The sequence below is a fragment of the Cavia porcellus genome, unplaced genomic scaffold, assembly GCF_034190915.1.
Source record: "Cavia porcellus strain 051 isolate PalLab524CR breed Dunkin Hartley unplaced genomic scaffold, mCavPor4.1 scaffold_1, whole genome shotgun sequence".
NCBI lineage: Eukaryota > Metazoa > Chordata > Mammalia > Rodentia > Caviidae > Cavia > Cavia porcellus.
The window spans coordinates 187,205,416-187,222,622 of NW_026947484.1; the positions used below are offsets into that span (position 1 = coordinate 187,205,416).

The 17,207-nt window shown below is 36.3% G+C and overlaps 1 protein-coding gene and 1 non-coding gene across 3 annotated transcripts in view; both read left to right on the forward strand.

The window, feature by feature from the left end:
- The window catches only part of Tex10 (testis expressed 10), a 59,666-nt gene that overhangs the window by 41,088 nt on the left and 1,371 nt on the right, over nucleotides 1-17,207 (forward strand). For both annotated transcript variants that reach the window (XM_003470894.5, XM_063224615.1), the window contains 3 exons: nucleotides 6,711-6,791; nucleotides 8,623-8,804; nucleotides 16,744-16,954. In XM_003470894.5, coding sequence (XP_003470942.1) covers nucleotides 6,711-6,791; nucleotides 8,623-8,804; nucleotides 16,744-16,954 — 474 coding nt within the window. The remainder of the gene's footprint in view (nucleotides 1-6,710; nucleotides 6,792-8,622; nucleotides 8,805-16,743; nucleotides 16,955-17,207) is intronic.
- LOC111757093 (U6 spliceosomal RNA) lies at nucleotides 3,592-3,696 on the forward strand. Its single transcript, XR_002791478.1, has one exon. It is a non-coding gene; the product is annotated as a U6 spliceosomal RNA (small nuclear RNA).

Consider the following 17,207-nt stretch of genomic DNA (forward strand, 5'->3'; position numbering starts at 1 on the left):
AAGTTCACTGGTTCCTTTTAAGAATTAATAGTTCATCAAAGTTAAAATTTTTATTAATTTATTTTTCTTTTCTTTCTTTCTTTTTTGGTGCCGGGGATCGAACTCATGACCTTGCACTTGCCAGGCAGGCGCTTGTGCTTCTGACCTAATTCCCTAGCGATTTTTCTGTCTTTTTGAGACGGTCTTGCTTTGCAATTCAGGCTGGCCTTGAGCTCCCTTTATAGCTCAGACTGGTCTCAAACTTGCATCGATTCTCCTGCCTCAGCCTCCTGAGTGCCATGATTACAGGCGTGAACCACTACGCCTGATTACTTAAAGTCAGTGTACAAGTATAAAAGTAAATACAGTAAATTTAAACAATTATTTAAAAAGGAGACTTTGATTTACATTTTGTTGCTTTTACAAACTATGGTAGTTAAAAATGTACTGTTAAACTAACATTAGTTTGTTTAGTATCTGTAAAGTACTTTGCTTTCCTGACACCTTCACAAATATTAAAGTAAATCTTACAGCTATAAACCTGTAAATATGATCTTAATATTTTGTTTCATTATTATTTAGTAAATCTTCAAAATCATACATCTGAACTAACGCATGACATTTTCCTTGTCTCGTTTGGCTTTTGAGGCAGCATCTTGCTGTGTAGCCTAGGCTTACTTGGAACTTGCTGTGTAATCTGTTGGGGCCTTGGACTTGAGATCATCCTGCATCAGCCTTTCAAGTGCTGGGATTACAGGCATGCACCACCACAGCTGGTCCTGACATGCTTTAACACATTCACAGTGGGGCAATAATTTGTATGTCTTGCTGCCATGAAGCTGTAATTTAAATTCAGTTGTTTGGGCCAGTTTGAACCACTGGTGGTACATGAATGGGTGTTCCATTGGGTGATTTGTTCCACTTTTCAGGGGATCTTTAATTACAATAATGCAAAGAAAGGCTTTGATTTAGCAGAACAGATGTCATCTTACAGTTCCTTAATGAAAACATTAAAATAGTATAAAAATTATAATATAGCTAATGTGTGGCACAGCAATTTTAAATGCATATTATGTATACCAGCAATGGGTATTAGATTTCCACGTTAAAATTGAGAAAATTATTCATAAACTATTTATTAATATAAGTAAGTTTCTTGAAGTTTAATAAATTTATTAATTATTATAGTAATTCTTAAGTTTGTATGATTAGTATAAATATTTCTCTCTTTTGGGGGAAGGTATCAGGGATTGAACTCACAACCTTGGGCTTGCCAAGCAGGCACTTAAGCCACTGAGCTAAATCCCTGGCCTTAATATAAATACTTCTTTGTGCCGCCAGTGGTATAAGCTGCCGGATGGGAGAGTCCATGCGTGTTTCAACTGGTGGTTCAAGCTGGTAGGAGTGTGTTAAATTGGAATTATAGAGCTGATCTTTTTCCCTAGTAGGTACAGTTTTCTTAAATATTACAAGTAGTAGCGCTGAATCCACAGAGACATCAGGAACGTGAACCCTAAGGATACGCATGTGTGCATGTGTCCTGTGTTGCTCCCCTCCCCCGACTCTGTCTTCTGTCTGCTTTCTTTCTGCTTGGTACTGGAGTGCAGTCTGAACTAAGAACCCTTGTGATTAGTAAACACCTGCTCTGCTACTGCTATGCCAACAGTCCATTATTTTGTTATTTAACTTATTTCTTAAATTTCTCTACTTAGAATTAAAGGTGCTTATAAGACTGTAATTATGTTATCCACATATTTTTAATGTCGAGTTTTCACTCAATCTGAGGCTGTATTGTTTGTTGGCAGATTTTTTTCTTCACTAAATGTTCAGGCAACCTTTGGCTGGGATATTGACTACATTCTTTCCTGTAACACCCATTTGCTGCCTGCCCCCCATCTTTGTGAGTGTTATTTTAGTTTGTTTTTTTTTTTTTAATTTCAAAGAGAATAAAACCAAACAAAACAGAATAAAGCTAATCAGAACAGAACAGTGAAAGTGATACAGAACTTCAAAAGAAGGTAATAGGAAATCAATAATGGCTACCATTAATATGTCTGTTTTCTTTAAAGTAGATGTCCAGACCATCAGACATAATAAAATCCAACAAAATAAAACCAATCAAAAGAATGAAAGTATATTTTAAAGAGAATAAAACCAAACAAAACAGAATAAAGCCAATCAAAACAGTAAAGATGATACAGAATTTCAAAACAGAATAGGAAATAACAGAGGTTAACATAATGCCTTATTCAAAATTGCTCCCCAACCATCAGACACAATAAAATCAAACAAAACAGAACATTGAATAAAACCAAACAAAAGGAAACTGAACAAAACTGAAAACAGTATTGAATTAACAAAGATAGAAGAAAATCCTCCATATTTGCTATATTGCATAGTTATCTTCTTAATAGATGCTCACATCTCCAGCTTTAGGCCTGCAAAGTCAGTCAAACCATACAAACATTAAGTTGGTTTTGCTACCTCATTTGCTATCCTGGTTGCTTATGGGGTGGGAGTGGGGGTGGAGCCTATAGGCTATTCTTGTTTCCCAGCCTGTGTGTGGATTGGCTCACAGAAAGAGCAATTGGCTGCTGCTTATTCCTCCCAGGTCCAGCTTGGGACTTTGTTAGTGTTGTTAACACACTAGTCTTAAAACTACTAACACGGTAGTAGATACAACACAGTTCTGTATTGTTGCTATACCAACTGGTTTTATTCAGCTGATCTGTTCATTCACTGGATTCTTTTCTAGTTGTTTTTCTCTTAGAGCTGTGTCTTTCATAGATACTAAACTTTTCTGTCATGGCCTTAACTCTGGCCATAGCCCCAACGTCACGCCTGGATGTGTGTTCATATATAGGTTCTCCATAAACACTAGCTTTTAAAAAAGTGACAAGCAATAATGAATTGGGTAACCAACCTAATTGTTTAATACCTGAAATTTTTACTTCATTCCATAACCAGTTTAGATTAAGATCTTAAATGCTAGATCTAGGAATTAGATTTGCTAACAGTATAGCAATAATTGTTTAAAGCATAGGTTGATTCTAATGTAGTTAAACTACACTGTGGTATTTTCAGGAAGGCGTTGTGTAGGAGTTTGGGGGGTCCGTATTCTAGGCAAAGATTTGCCAATGTGTAGTTTGGTGATTTAGACAACTTAGGCTTTATTTTCATGAAATCTTGAACTAAATGGTGGTTCCTTCAGCTTTCTAGTTTCTAACTGACAGTTAAAATAGTTAAAAGCTTGTCATCTCTGTAAAACCAAGATAAAGTAAGTAAGCTTTTGGCAGAGCTGTGTATTAAATTTCAAGTTTGCTGAATTTGAAATGTTAAGACATAAATTAGAAAAAATTGGAAACTTTCTAGTTCTTAACCTTCTAAAGTGAAAAATGCAGTCTACTTTTAGGTAAACTTTGTTGTATTTATGTCAGTTTTCATGTGACAAGTGTTTGAGTATAGATAATTTATCTGAACAAGTTGGTAGAGTGAGATTGCTTAGTTGTAGTGTTGCTTAGTGGTAGTATTGTCTGCTTGGGCCAAAATCAGACCTTTTTTCAGAAAATATAAATATAATTGAGGACAGACTGATCATATTGAAAAGAAATCTTCCTCTTCAGTAGCATGTATACTAAAATTGGAATGATAAGCAGGAGATTAGCATGTCCCCTACACCAGGACAACACGCAAGTTCTTGAGACATTCCGTGTTTTAAAGAGAAATTTTTCATCCCCATGTCTTGGTGAATCATTTCCTTCCATAGTTTGCTAGTTTTTAATAACTAGCTTCTGTTAGTTGTAGATGTTTTCTGTGCCTTTATAAAAAAACCACATTATTATTACTTTGTTTTTTTCTCTTTTACAGGGATTCTTAACCTCTGAAACTCTATGTTATTCTATCTTTGAACATATCTGTCTCCATAATCGTATATTGTCTTGCACTCTTTCCAGATTTCATGTTGTCCATTTGAGAATTGATTTTCTTCCCAAAACTGATAAATTACCTTTCATCTTGTATGTCATTTTCTACGGAACCCTGATGCAGTATTCATATCCTGGTGATTTTTTTGTTGCTAAAGTTTAGTACCAAGGGCCAGTGATATAGATAAGCAGCACAGGTGCCTGCCTGGCAAGTGCAAGATCATGAGTTCGACCCCTGGTACCAGAAATATAAAATAAAATGAAGTTTAGTATCAAAAGAAAACTGGAGCTACTACTTTAGAACACCATTTTTATGTGATTATATTGAGCTAGTTAGAGCAACTAGATCTTGCATTTTAATAAAGTGAATACATTAAAGCCACTTATTCTTGGTCTCTCAGATATTCTAGTATAGGTAAAAGTCTCTGAAGTTGTGACTGAAATGGTCAAGTTACTCCTTCTGGTTAGCTGTTTGACTTCCAGATCACTAAGACAGTGGTGGTTTTTCATTGTAGCAGCATGGCCTTTTCCATTTAGACCTATGCATTGAATGGTGACAGTTTTCTTGATGTCACTGTAACCTGTTTAAAAAAATAATGCATTACAGACCTAAAATTTTAAAAGCATATTTTGATTTTACTTAATATTTAAGTTCTGTCAGTTGTTAGATAAAATTTTAGCTTTTCCATTCTTAACCTATTCCTGGATCTTAAAAGCACATGCTCACTTTAGGTTTTCTACTTTTATTTTTTTTTCACATTCCTTATGGTGACTTGTAAACCATCAGGGAAAGCTCGGATTCTTGTGATTATGGCAGCAAATAAAACTTTTTAGGTGAAATGCTTGGGAGAATTTAGATGTTCTCCTTTTTCCATTTAACAAAAAAAGAAGAGGCTATGTTGGAGTAGCTTATGGTGAACCAAAGTTATGACTAGAAGATGGTATTTAGGAACCAGCATGTGGAATCTAAGTGCTCATTATATAATGTACAGTTCTGTGCCAGTGGGTGCACAGAATAACACCACACCAGAGGTTCGTTCTACTTGGCTTCTGTACTTTTTTGTACCTGTTTTTTCTGACAATGAAAAACGTGGCTGTCATTATTTACCCACATCATTTCTTCAGTCTGTAATCAGTTTCTCTTTCCTGCATCCCTCACTTCACTCCATTTGGATGTTGGCTCTTGGGGGCTGTCTGCCCCTATTCATGAAGAGCCTGCTCTGGGTTGCGTCAGCTCTCTCACAAACTTTATTCTCAGTATCGGCTCCCCCAGAGACCTTAGAATAGAATTGTTCAAGTAGAGAAGATATAAAGTGGTCATTTATGGGCATTTTTCCAAACTTGATTTTCCTTTTATTAATGATAGCATTCATTATGGTAGAAAGATGTCGCAGAAGCAGGGGATTCCTCCCCCCCCCCCCCCCCCCCATTGATAGAAAATTGTCATTTAAAAATTCTGGATAGTATCACTCTTAAGAAATTTTATAGAGAAATACATAGGGTTATTGATTCTCTTATTGCAAAAATTCATAAATACAGGGCAGCTCAATGGAAGAGTGTACTACAGCTAGCATGTACGAGATCCTGGATTTGAGTCCCAGCATCAGCACACACATACACACACACTATCTCTCTCTCTCTCTCTCTCTCTCTCTCTCTCTCTCTCTCTCTCTTTGTTTGATAGTTTTCTTAAACTTAGCTTGACTAGTCTCTTCATAAAGAGGAGCATTCCTTCTTTCATCAACCATTGTCACTCCATGCAGTTTTTTACATATTTCAGTTTTGGCACTATACTCTATTAGATTCAGGAGTTTGTATTTGGCTGCTATTTGCAAAGAATTTAATGCTATTCTTGAATACCATGATGAATAGCATCATTAGTAAAAGATTACAAGTTCCAGGCATTTAGCTCAGTGTCATAAGTGCCTGCCTGGCAAGCACAAGGTCATGAGTTCGATCCCTGGTACCAAAAAAAAAAAAAAAGATTACAAGTTCAAACATTGGCTCAATAACTTACTGAGACCCTGTTTCAAAGTAAAAAGCAAAAGTTGAGTGTGGTTGTACCTCAGTGCAGAGGCCTTGAATACAGTCCCCATTAATGCAAACAAACAAAAGTTTTGGATTTGGGGGCATTAAGATTTCATGTTTTTAAATTAGGGATGTCCAGCTGGTAAAATCTATGTAAACACTATTAGGGTCCAGAAATACTCAGAAATCTGAAGCACTTCTAGTCCCAAACATTTGGGTAGTATACACCCTATTTTAGCACTTTGTAGATGATAAGCATTTTTCTGGGATGCATTTTTTCCAGTGAGTGGCAGGAAGGCTTTTGTCAGCCCTTTGTATGTTTCAGTTCGTTCATTTATTTAAAAGAAATACAGTCTTCATCTTTGTGAGCTACTTGAAGGGTATGAGAAGAGGAGTTTCTCATTCTTTCGTTCTTGCATATGACCTTAAGCTAAGTCTGTTCTCAGTACATATTAAGAGATGATCTGGGGGCTGGGGATTTAGCTCAGCGGCATAAGCGCCTGCCTTGCAAGCAGGCAGTCATGAGTTCGATCCCTGGTACCGATAAAAACGAAAAAGACAAAAAAAAAAAGAGAGAGATGATCTGGAAAATTTGCCTGTCTTTCAGGTCTGATTGTTTGATTTTTGATATCTGGAACTTGAGTCATTTTTGTAACATTCGTCATTTATTCTTTGTACAGCAAGTAAGTTAAAATTAAAAAAAAAAAAAAAAAACCTGTTGAACTGACTTCTTAACTAAAATGTTACGATTTGGTTATTGGTTCTTTCCTTTTCTGACAGGCAGTTTGTCACAGTTTATTGGTTATCCCTGCCCGAAGTCAAAGCTTTGACATCCTGCAAAGTGCCATCAGTAAACATCTGGTAAATATCCTTAATTTTTTTCTTTTACAAAATAAAAAAAAAATCTAAATCATTGATTAAGATTCAGTTTGCTACACTCACAAGGAGAGTATGTGCTTAGAATTCTAATGTTAATGGTACTGTGCACCAGCTGTCACGGTGCACACCTGTAATCCCCACACTAGGGAGGCTGAGGCAGGAGGATCATTATGAATTTGAGGCCAGACTAGGCTACAAAGTGAGGTCAAGGCCAGCCTTAATTGCATAGTGAAACCCTGTCTCAAAAAAGAAAAAAAAGGTTCTGTGGCCTCTCAGCATCATGTGGTAGTGAAAAGAGAGAATCTTGGTATTTTCCCTGGTTATTACTAATCAATTGTGTAATAGTAGGAAAAATCCTTTCTTTTCCTAGGACCTTAGTTTCTACTACTGTAAAAGAAGATCTTTAAAATTGTATCTCAAGTCCTTTCTGATAACTTAGGTGTCTGGTGTCATTGTTTTGGGAGTTCAGCACACAAACTGAAGCCTCGGTTCCACCTAGATGGTGGGAGTCCACGAGGTAGGGACGTCAGCTGCTTAGTTACTGGAAGCAGTGGGCTAGTCCTTGAGACTTACTTGTCTTCTGACTGTTGGCTGTTTCTTGTTGCCGTTGGTATTAGTATTCACATTAGGTATGCCTCCACTGTTGCTTTTAAACTTCCTCCAGTGTTTATGCCTGACTTTTCATAATACGTTACATACAGTTCAGAGAAGGCCCTCCAAATTCTCTCTTCCTAGGGCAGTGGTGGGGATCCTATGGTATAAATGCTGCAGCAGCCTGTTTTTTATCATTTAAAGTTCTAAAAGATTTACCATCATGGTCCTAGAGTTTTATGTATTTGGATAATTTTTATAGGGAAATCTGCAACCTATTTTTTTCTTTCAAAATATTGTTTGAGTTGAAATAGTTCTTTGAATTTTAAGTAATTTCCTGCCAAACTTCTAGTCCTTATCATTTGTGTCACTAAAGATGCCTACTTTTTTTTCATTACTGTCTCTACCTGAGATTTATGCTTTCTTTTGACTGCATTCATTATTTTAGTAAACGACCAACATGCTAGGTAATCTTGGCCACTGTTTTTAGACAGCCTCATGGAAGAGGTTCAGACCTTTGAATTTGTAAACTTGTTTTTTTAATTACTCAGTAGCAGTTTCCAGGAGATTTAAACTATGTTTTACACAGTTGTAAGTTAGATTGGACTTTAATGACAGTGTATACAGGGTGGTCTGCATGAATGAGCGTGCCATTAGACTCTTCCATGGCTTTCCAGGGCTGCTTGGCAGGGAAGCAGTCAAGTGTTCAATATAATATCTTTCACTGAGTCTACTAGACGTGTTTTTCTTACTCGTGTCTGAATGACTGAATCAAAGGGTAGAGGAAAGCTGAATGTAAAAACGAACTTTACATTTAATTACTTGAAATAGAAAGTAATTACCAGATACATGTTTTCTAGTCTGAAAAGTTTTAGAAAGTTTTGTTGTGAAGGGAAGGTAGTGAATTGTGTTAAGAATATTTCTTGGGCTGGGGATGTAGTTTAGTGTTAAAACACTAGTTTAGCATGCAAGAGGCTCTGGGTTCAATGCCGATTGCAGCTAACATTTTTTTAAAAAATAAAGTTTGCTTTTTTTCATTGTTACTTAATTCGGGAATTAAATTTTTAAGGGAAAATAATGCCTTAGGATATGGCAGGTGACATATCTTGAGTGTATGCTAGCTTTAAGTCAAAGTAAACTAACTGTAGTTAACAGGTTTTGATTTTATGTGGAGAAGTGGGCTTTTGTGAACAGGTAATTAATTTCATTTTTCTCCACTCAGGTTGCATTGACTGTAATTCCTGACAGCACAGCCGGCTGTGTGTTTGGTGTTATCTGTAAGCTCCTGGATCATACGTGTGTAATTAGTGAAAGTCTGCTGTCATTTCTGGCCTCTTGCTGCTACACCCTTCTTTATTTTCTGCTTACTCTAGAGAAAGGGGAACCTGAACATCTAAAAAAGAGGTAATAATGTTTTTTAATTTTTCCACTTTGATACTTTTCCTGTTCCCTTTTCCCGTAAATAAGTTTAATAAGAGTAAGAGCTCAAGTTTGAAAGTATTGTAAATTCTCTTATCACAGTTTGTGTGAACCTAGCTAGCTTTTTCTTCATTTCTTCATGAAACCTCTTTGTGTTATACTGAAAATTGTTAGTTTCTTTTTTTCTTTAAGCTGCAGTTTTGAAAAGTTAGATACATTATAAAGTTTCTTGAGAGCTTATCTTGATTAACATTGCTATTGGTCTAGCCAGACAAAAATATTTTATGTGTAGCAGGATGGGCTATTAGTAGAAGCCTTTGTATTTTGTTTTAGGCTTCATTAGAGCTTGCCAGAGGGGAATTTCAAATTCTTGGATTTAAGAAAACTCTGCAAAGATGCTTTTGATTTTAATGAGTCAGAACTTTGCTCTTGTGTAATATGTGAACCAGAGTTTCTGGAATATTTTTGAAGATTACACTTGAATTTTTAAAAAAATGTTCTCTTGTTTATATTCTTATTGGTATGCTTATTAAAAATTGATTGTAGAAGAGTTTCTAAAATCTAACAGGTTGAGCTAATAAGAAAATAAAACCCTTTCACCTACTGCTAATATTTTGATATGCGCCTTTCTGATCTTTCAAACTTTTAAATGTCAGGAAAATGTACCATTCATACTGATTGTATAAAAGATTCACATAGTTTTAAAGAGTAACTGCAAACTGTATGTCCATTTAACTACCAGGTTCAACATCATCAGCATATACATATTTCTGTACCCTCCATAGCTGTTTCTCTTCTCCCCCTACTTCCTATCATTTTTGTTCAAATTTGTTGCTAAAAAATGTTTTTAAAGCATTTTTAAACAATATAATTTTTGTTTCACATATATGTGAATTTTATTTTTTTCCTGTTTTTTTATTTTGCTCTTCATTTGTATTTTTATATAAGAAACTGTGCAGTTCTTAAGCTTGTGTCTGATTTATTTCAGTTAGGATTTGTGTTCTCAAGGCACAGCCACTTCCTGACAGATGACTTGAGTTTATCCTTTCTGGTAGAACAGTACTCTGTTGTATATACAGCTATATTTGCTTTACCCATTCATTTGTTGATGGCTATATAGGCTGCTTACTGTATGAAACTGTTGTGAATTGGAGGACTTTTAATACTGATTTTCAGAGTAGTTGTACTAGTTTACATACCCACTAACAATTTATAATGATTCCTTTCCCCTCCGCAGCCTCAAAAACATTTGTTGCTTGATTTCTCGATGGTAGCCATTCTTTCTGGAGTAAGATGGAATCTCAATAGTGTTTTAATTTTTATTTCTCTAATAATCAGTAATGCTGAACTTTTTTATTCCAGACATTTGTTGGTCACTTGTACTTCTTTTGAAAAGTTTCTGTTCATTTCAGTTGCCCATTTTTTGATTGGATCTTTTATTTGGAGGGGTCTAATTTTTTTGAGTTCTTTATGTATTCTAAATATTAGTCCTGTGTGAGGTATATAGCTGGCAAAAATTATTTTCCCATTCAGTAGGTTTTCTCTTCATTCTGTTCATTGTTTGTTTTGTTGTGCAAAAGCTTTTTAATTTGGTAGGATCCCATGTGTTGATTCTTGGTATTATTTCTTGTGCAACTGGAATTCTATTCAGAAAGTTCTTTCTAACACCTGTGTTTTCAAGAGTTTTACCTCTTTTATCTTCTAACACATTAGGCATTTCTGTTTTAATATTTAAATCTCTGATCCATTTTGATTTTAGTTTAATATATGGTGAAAGAGATAGGTCTAGATTCAGTCTTCTGTGTGTGACTTACCAGTTTTCCCACACCATTTGTTAAGGAGGGAGGGAATCTTTCCTCCAAGGTAAGTTTTTGGCTCCATTGTCAAAAGGTAGTTGAGTGTGCCTGGAGTATCCTCTGTTCTGTTCCACTGACCCAGGTTTTGTCTGCCTGCCTCCCTTCCGTCCGTCCATCCATCCGTATGTCTTTCTGTCTTTCTTTCTCCTTCCAGTACCATGGTATTTATACCACTGTAGCTTTGTAGTATACCTTGAAATCTGAGGTTATGATGCCTCTTGCCTTGCTCTTGTTCCCCAGGATTGCTTTTGCTAGTTTTGGTCTCTTCTGATTCTATATGAATTCTAGGATTGTTTTCTCTAGCTATGTGAGGAATGCTGTTGGTATTTGATTAGAATTGCATTACATCTTTACATCAAATTTTGGAAGTAAGGCCATTTTAACTGTTGGATCTGCCTATCTAGAAAGTAGCTTTCCATTTTCTGATGTCTTGTTCCATCTCCATTTCCAGAGCGCTATCATTTCATTATAGAGGTCTTTTACTTCCTTATATTGCATCTTTGATGCTATTTTAAAATTATTTCTATAATTTCTTTCTCAGTGAGATTATTATTGGTGTACAAGAACATTGTTGATTTTTGTGTGTTGAATTTGTGTCTTGGTATGCTGAATTGGGTCATCTTAGGAATCCTTTGGTGGCTTTTTTTTTTTTTTTTTTTTTTTTTTTTTTTTGGTTCTTCTATGTAGAGCATCATGTCATCTACACATGATTTTACTTCTTTCTTTCCTATACTTTCCTTTTATTTCTCCTGCTTGCTCACTCTGGCTAATGTTTTCAGAATGGTATTGAACAGGAGGGATGATAGCATCCCTGGGATGAATCCTACTTGATTATAATGTATGATCTTTTTGCTGGTTTGTTGCATTGTTGCCAGTAGCTAGTTGAGGATTTTTGTGCCTGTGATCATTAAAGATACTGGCCTTGTGGTTCTCTTTGTTTTTTTGTTTAGTTTAGTTTAGTTTTTTTTGAGACAGGGTCTTACTGTGTAGTGCAGGCTAGCCATGAACTCACTATGTAGTCCAGGCTGGCCTTGAACTCCGCAGCAGTTGTTCTGTCTCATACTCCTGAGTGCTGGGATTACAGGCGTGCACCACCACACTCAGCCATGGTTTTTTCAGTTGGTCCTTTTCTGGCTTTGGAACCAGTATAATGCTTGCTTTCTGGAACAACTTTGGACTTATTCCTTCTCTTTCAGTTTCATTAACAAGTTTGAAGAATGTAGGCAAATAGGTTGTCTCCAAATTCTTCCATTGGTTCCTGGGATTTTGTTTTTAATTTGATAGTTTTTAAAATTACTTCTTTAGTTTCATTGCCTAGTGCTGAATTATTCAGGATTTTTATATCCTCTTGTTTCAGTTTTGATAGTTTATATTTATCTAGGAATCTGTCCATTTCTTCTGAATCCTGTAGGTTCTTGAGGTGTAGTTATTAATTTCAGCAGAGTCTGTTGTGATTTTTGCATTTTTTCATTTCTAATTGCATTTATTTCGCCCTTTTTTTAGTAAGAGGAGCTTGGGGTTTGTTTATTTTGAAGAACCATCTCTTTCATTCATTCTTTGCATTTCTTTCTAGTGTCAATTTCATTAATTTTAGCTCTGATCTTTATGACTTCCTTCTTTGTCCTAGCTTTGGATTTTGATTGTTCTTGTTTATCCAGGGCTTTGAGGTGCATCGTTAGGTTATTTGTTAGGATTCACTCTGTTTTTCTTATACGGACACTCACAGCTATAAACTTCTGTCTTGGGACTGTTTTCATTGTGTCTCACAGATTCTGGTATGTTGTACTGTCTTTGTCATTTGAGTCTACGAACTATCTTGTCTAATTTTTTCCTTGATTTCTTCTGTGACCTGTTGGTTATTTAAGAGAGTTTAGTTTCCATGCCTCTGTATAATTAGTGTAGTTTTTGCCATTGATTTCTACTTTCATTGTACTATGATCTGATAGTATATGTGGTATGATTTCAATTCTTTTCCATATACTTAAACTTGCATACAGCATGTGATTTATTTTGGAGAAAGCCCATGTGCTCCTTCGAAGAATGTTGTAGATATCTATCAAGTCCTTTTGTTTAAAGGTTTGATTCAAGTCTGATTTTTTTTTTTTTTTTTAAATTCTTGTCAAGTTCATGTGTCTTCTGACCGGGGTATTGATGTTGCTCATTACAATTGGTGTTTATCTGATTTTTTACATCCAGATTATTTGTTTTATGAAATTGGGTGTGCCAGAGTTTGGTGTATAATATATGTGAACTTTATAATCATACTTTTTGTGATTGGACTTTCAGTGTCATTCATGAGATTTTTTTGTATTAAGCTGTATTTCATTCACTTTTTTCTATATCAGATCAGCAAAGTTTTTTCTCATGAAGGTCAGATATTAAGAATTGTAGTTTTGTGGGCTGTAAAGTCTGTAAGCTACTCCGCACTGCCATGGTGGTGTGAAAACAGCAATAGGCAATGACCACGTAAATGAGTGTAGCTTCATTCCAATGAAGTTTTTAGTTACAAATACAGGCTGTGGGCTGGCTTTGGTCTGTGTCTGTAGTTTACAGGCTCAGCTATAGACAGTTTTGTTATTTAAATGTCTATGCTCAATTCAAATTTTTTCCAGTAGGAGTGTGTGTGCATAGAAAAAACCCAAAACATTTTACTGTAGTACATTATAAATTTGACAGATTGTGAACATAGATTTGATGGTATATTTCTTATGTATCATCAAACTAGGAAGCTCAAAATTCTAAAGATTATATAAGCTCACCACTTAGGAACTATGTGTATTGCCATTCGTCATTTCCTGTCACTTGAAATAGACCTTTTTATTAAACATTTTGAAGGGTCAGGTATCTTCTGTAGTTTCTTAGAGAGAAACAGCATGCTTTGACTATATGTGACTTGATTAATATCAGTGTGTGTAATTCTGTGGGTCTTTTCTTTTTTTTTTTTTTGGCTTTTTCATTTTTATCGGTACCGGGGATCGAACTCACGACTGCCTGCTTTCAAGGCAGGTGCTTATGCCGCTGAGCTAAACCTCCAGCCCCTGGGTCTTTTCTTTTTTCGGCACTGGGGATTGAACTCGACCTCGCGCTTGCCAGGCAGGCACTTAATCCGCTGAGCTAAATCCCCAGTGTGTTGGTCTTTTCTTAACAGTGATTTTTACCGGATAATGGCAAACTTGATACTACCAGGATTGTGTACATCTCTCAAGGTAGCATTAGTTGCAAGGAAGTGTTAGTAGAGTCTGAGATATTTAAAATTTCTTTTTGAGCTACTGTTTTACTACTGAAGATGGTATTTGTGAGATCACAAATGATGAGAATCTGAAATTACTAGAAACTATTGGTTTCACAAATGCTGGCCAAAAATGGTGTAATCAGTTTACATTGTTTAGAAATGTGTCCTCTGAGCCTTGAAAATACTGTTGTCCTCTTTCTTGGCTCTGTATCTAGAGATCCTTTTATAGGTTTCTAGCCCACCTTTTTCTTTTTCTTTTCTTTTGGTACCAGGGATTGAACTCATGATCTCGCGCTTGCCAGGCAGGCACTTACCTTATGCCACTGACCTAAATCCCCAGCCCTTCTTTAATAGATTTTTTTATGTATCTGCTTGAGACTTAGTGTGCTTCTTTAATACAAAGAATCAGTTTTTTCCCATCAAATGTCTTCAATTATCAGTTCTATCTTCTTTCCCCATTGTTTTATTATTTTCTAATACCTCTTTTTCAATATAAGGAGTATTTAATTCTGTCTTCTCTCTTAATACCTTCCAGGTCATTAATTCTTTAAACTAAACCTATTATTTACTTCAGTAAGTATTATTTTGTTTTCTTTCAGATTATTTCTTGTTTTAGATTTTTGCATACGTGGCAGTTTGTCATTCTTGCTTGTTCATGGTTTATTGCTATTGCTTTAAAATTCCAGTCAGTTTATTCTTTCTTCTGTCCTCTGGTATGGATATTCTTTCTTATTTTGAAGAACAAATAGAACTCTGAAGATTGTCTTTCATATGACTGAACAAATTGCTGTGTGTAGGTTGTACACCTTTTCTCTAAGTATATCTTTTGTGGGAGTTCTGGAGATTTATAGGACAGTTTCACATTTTCCTACTCAATGCAGGAGTCTGTTTCAAAATCTTTACCTCTCAGATTTGAGGCCTAATCCCTTAGCTTCCAACACTATTGATGTTTGAAATTTTCACCCTGAAGTCCTACATCAAGTTCTTTAACCTGCTTTGTATCTCTGAGTTCTACCAGTGTTTCTGTGATATGGAAATTTTATCAAATCTGCTTAAATTAACAAGGCTGGAAAATGAATACAGTCATATATTACGTAATAATGTCATAGTCAGCGAGGATGTATATACAATGGCCCCAGAAGAGTATAATGGAGGTCTGGGAACGCAGCAGAGAGTACAGTACTTGCGAGTATGGATGAGGCCTTGGGTTCCACCCCCAGCACCCTGGAGGGAAAAAAAAAAGACTAACGGAGTCGAAAAGTTCCTAGTACCTAGTGACACTGAGGCCAGTGTAAAGTCATAGTCCAGCATATTATTCAATGCTTGTAGTGATGGTGGTGTAAGCACACCTATTGACTGCTAGTTATATAAAAATATAGCACATATAGTTACGTACCACACATAATACTTGTTAGTAAAACCCTATTACTGGCTTATGCATTTAATGGACTATAGTTATTAATCATTTTAGAGTGTTCACCTACCTGTAAAAGCAAGTATACTAATAGCAGCCTCCTAACAGCTCATACTTACTGCATCTTTTGATTGTCATGAACCCATGCACAGTGATTGACCAACACTGTAAGTTTTGTGTGAGTACACTGCTGTTCACACAGTAATGGATTTGACTAATAATGCATTTCTCCAAGTATATCTCTACCATTAAGTAACCCTTGACTGTATATTGGACCATTAAAGGAATCACTTGTAAATGACACAAGGGGGCAGGTATTACAAATTCAGCCAAAAAAACCGAAGCAGCTTTATTCTTCTTTTTCACCTAAGTTATATAGTATCTATGCTGTTGCCTCATTGTAAGCTAGTTCTGCAGTTTGGATTTTTCTTTGCTTCTTGCTCATGGCTATCCCTGCCTGGTTCTGCGTCAGTCAACACACTGAATAAAGGCCCTTTAATAAGAAGGTCTAGTTGGCCTAAAATGGGTTCATTATCCATCTTAGGTGGAATTGCTATGTATGAAGGTAGGGAGTTTGGTTATATGGTTACAGGGCTGCTCCATCTAGACAGATAGGTAGTCTTGTTTGCTTAGAAAAATTTTAGGGCTGAAGGGTTGTACATTTCTGATACAGAAGCTGCAACAAAATTCAGCTTTAAGCAGTGTGTGGGCTATTGCACATTTGTTTCATTTAATTGTTTCTCTTGCAGAATGTGGTTAGACTAGCTATACAAGTTAATCTGTCTCAACTATAAACATTATTTTACTCCTCCTCTATAAAGATAGCAAGAGAATGATATTTATTGACTTTTTGACTATCTCTGGCATCCCATGAGCTAGTATTGCAGTAATGGACCTCTTAGTGGCTACTTCCTGAAACTTTGGTCCCAGACTGGTATGTTTGTACCTGCTGTATTCTCTTAAGATGTTAAACAGTCTCCATCACTTAATAGGCTTAAAGTTTTCATGAATTCTTTTTCTTCTTTTTTTACCCGTGGGATATCCTTTTTCTGTTGTCTTTCACATGGTGTAATAGTTGGATAGTGTTAGTTAATAGGAAACTTATATGTACAGATCATTCTGGTCTCTTGCTATTTTATTTCTGTGTTTTATATGATCAATCAAGAATGATCCTGGTAAGCCTAGAACAGTGCTAGTTGCTAAGCATCTGGGACCCATACATTAGGAGAGAGCGGCTAATTCCTCACTGGATTTGCCTATTTGTTCTGATGAAACCCAGTTCCTGGGTTTAATTTTGGTTTGTCATGTTTTATTTAAAAATGCCGTATTTCCTAGAAGGTGGTGGTTGTTTTGGAGGATGTAAAAAGGTTACTTTTTCTGCATGTGTTTGGGCTTTCTGATTTATGTCTCCCATTGTTGTAGGGACAAGCTGTGGGGCTCCTGTGTCTCCATCCTGGCTCTCCTGCCTCGAGTCCTCAGGCTGATGCTGCAGAGCCTGCGGGTGAACAGAGTTGGACCTGAGGAGCTGCCAGTGGTTGGCCAGCTGCTCCGCCTGTTGCTGCAGCACGCTCCCCTCAGGACTCACATGCTGACCAATGCCATACTGGTGCAGCAGATCATCAAGAATATCACTGTAAGAAGATGTTGCTGAGGCGTCTGTATTGTTAGTGTAGGGGTGGGTTCATGGCAAGGCTGGGGCTGCTTTGGGGCAGGTGGGGTTCCTGCGCATGGACTGACTCCTGGAATAAAGCCCAGTGTGGTCATGTCTTAGAGCTTCTCTGAATGTGTAGGTCCTGCCTCTAAGACTTAACCTAGGGGATGCCTCATGATTGTACAACCAGTTTAAAAAACAAAACAAAACATTAAAATACTCAAACTTGGTGTAG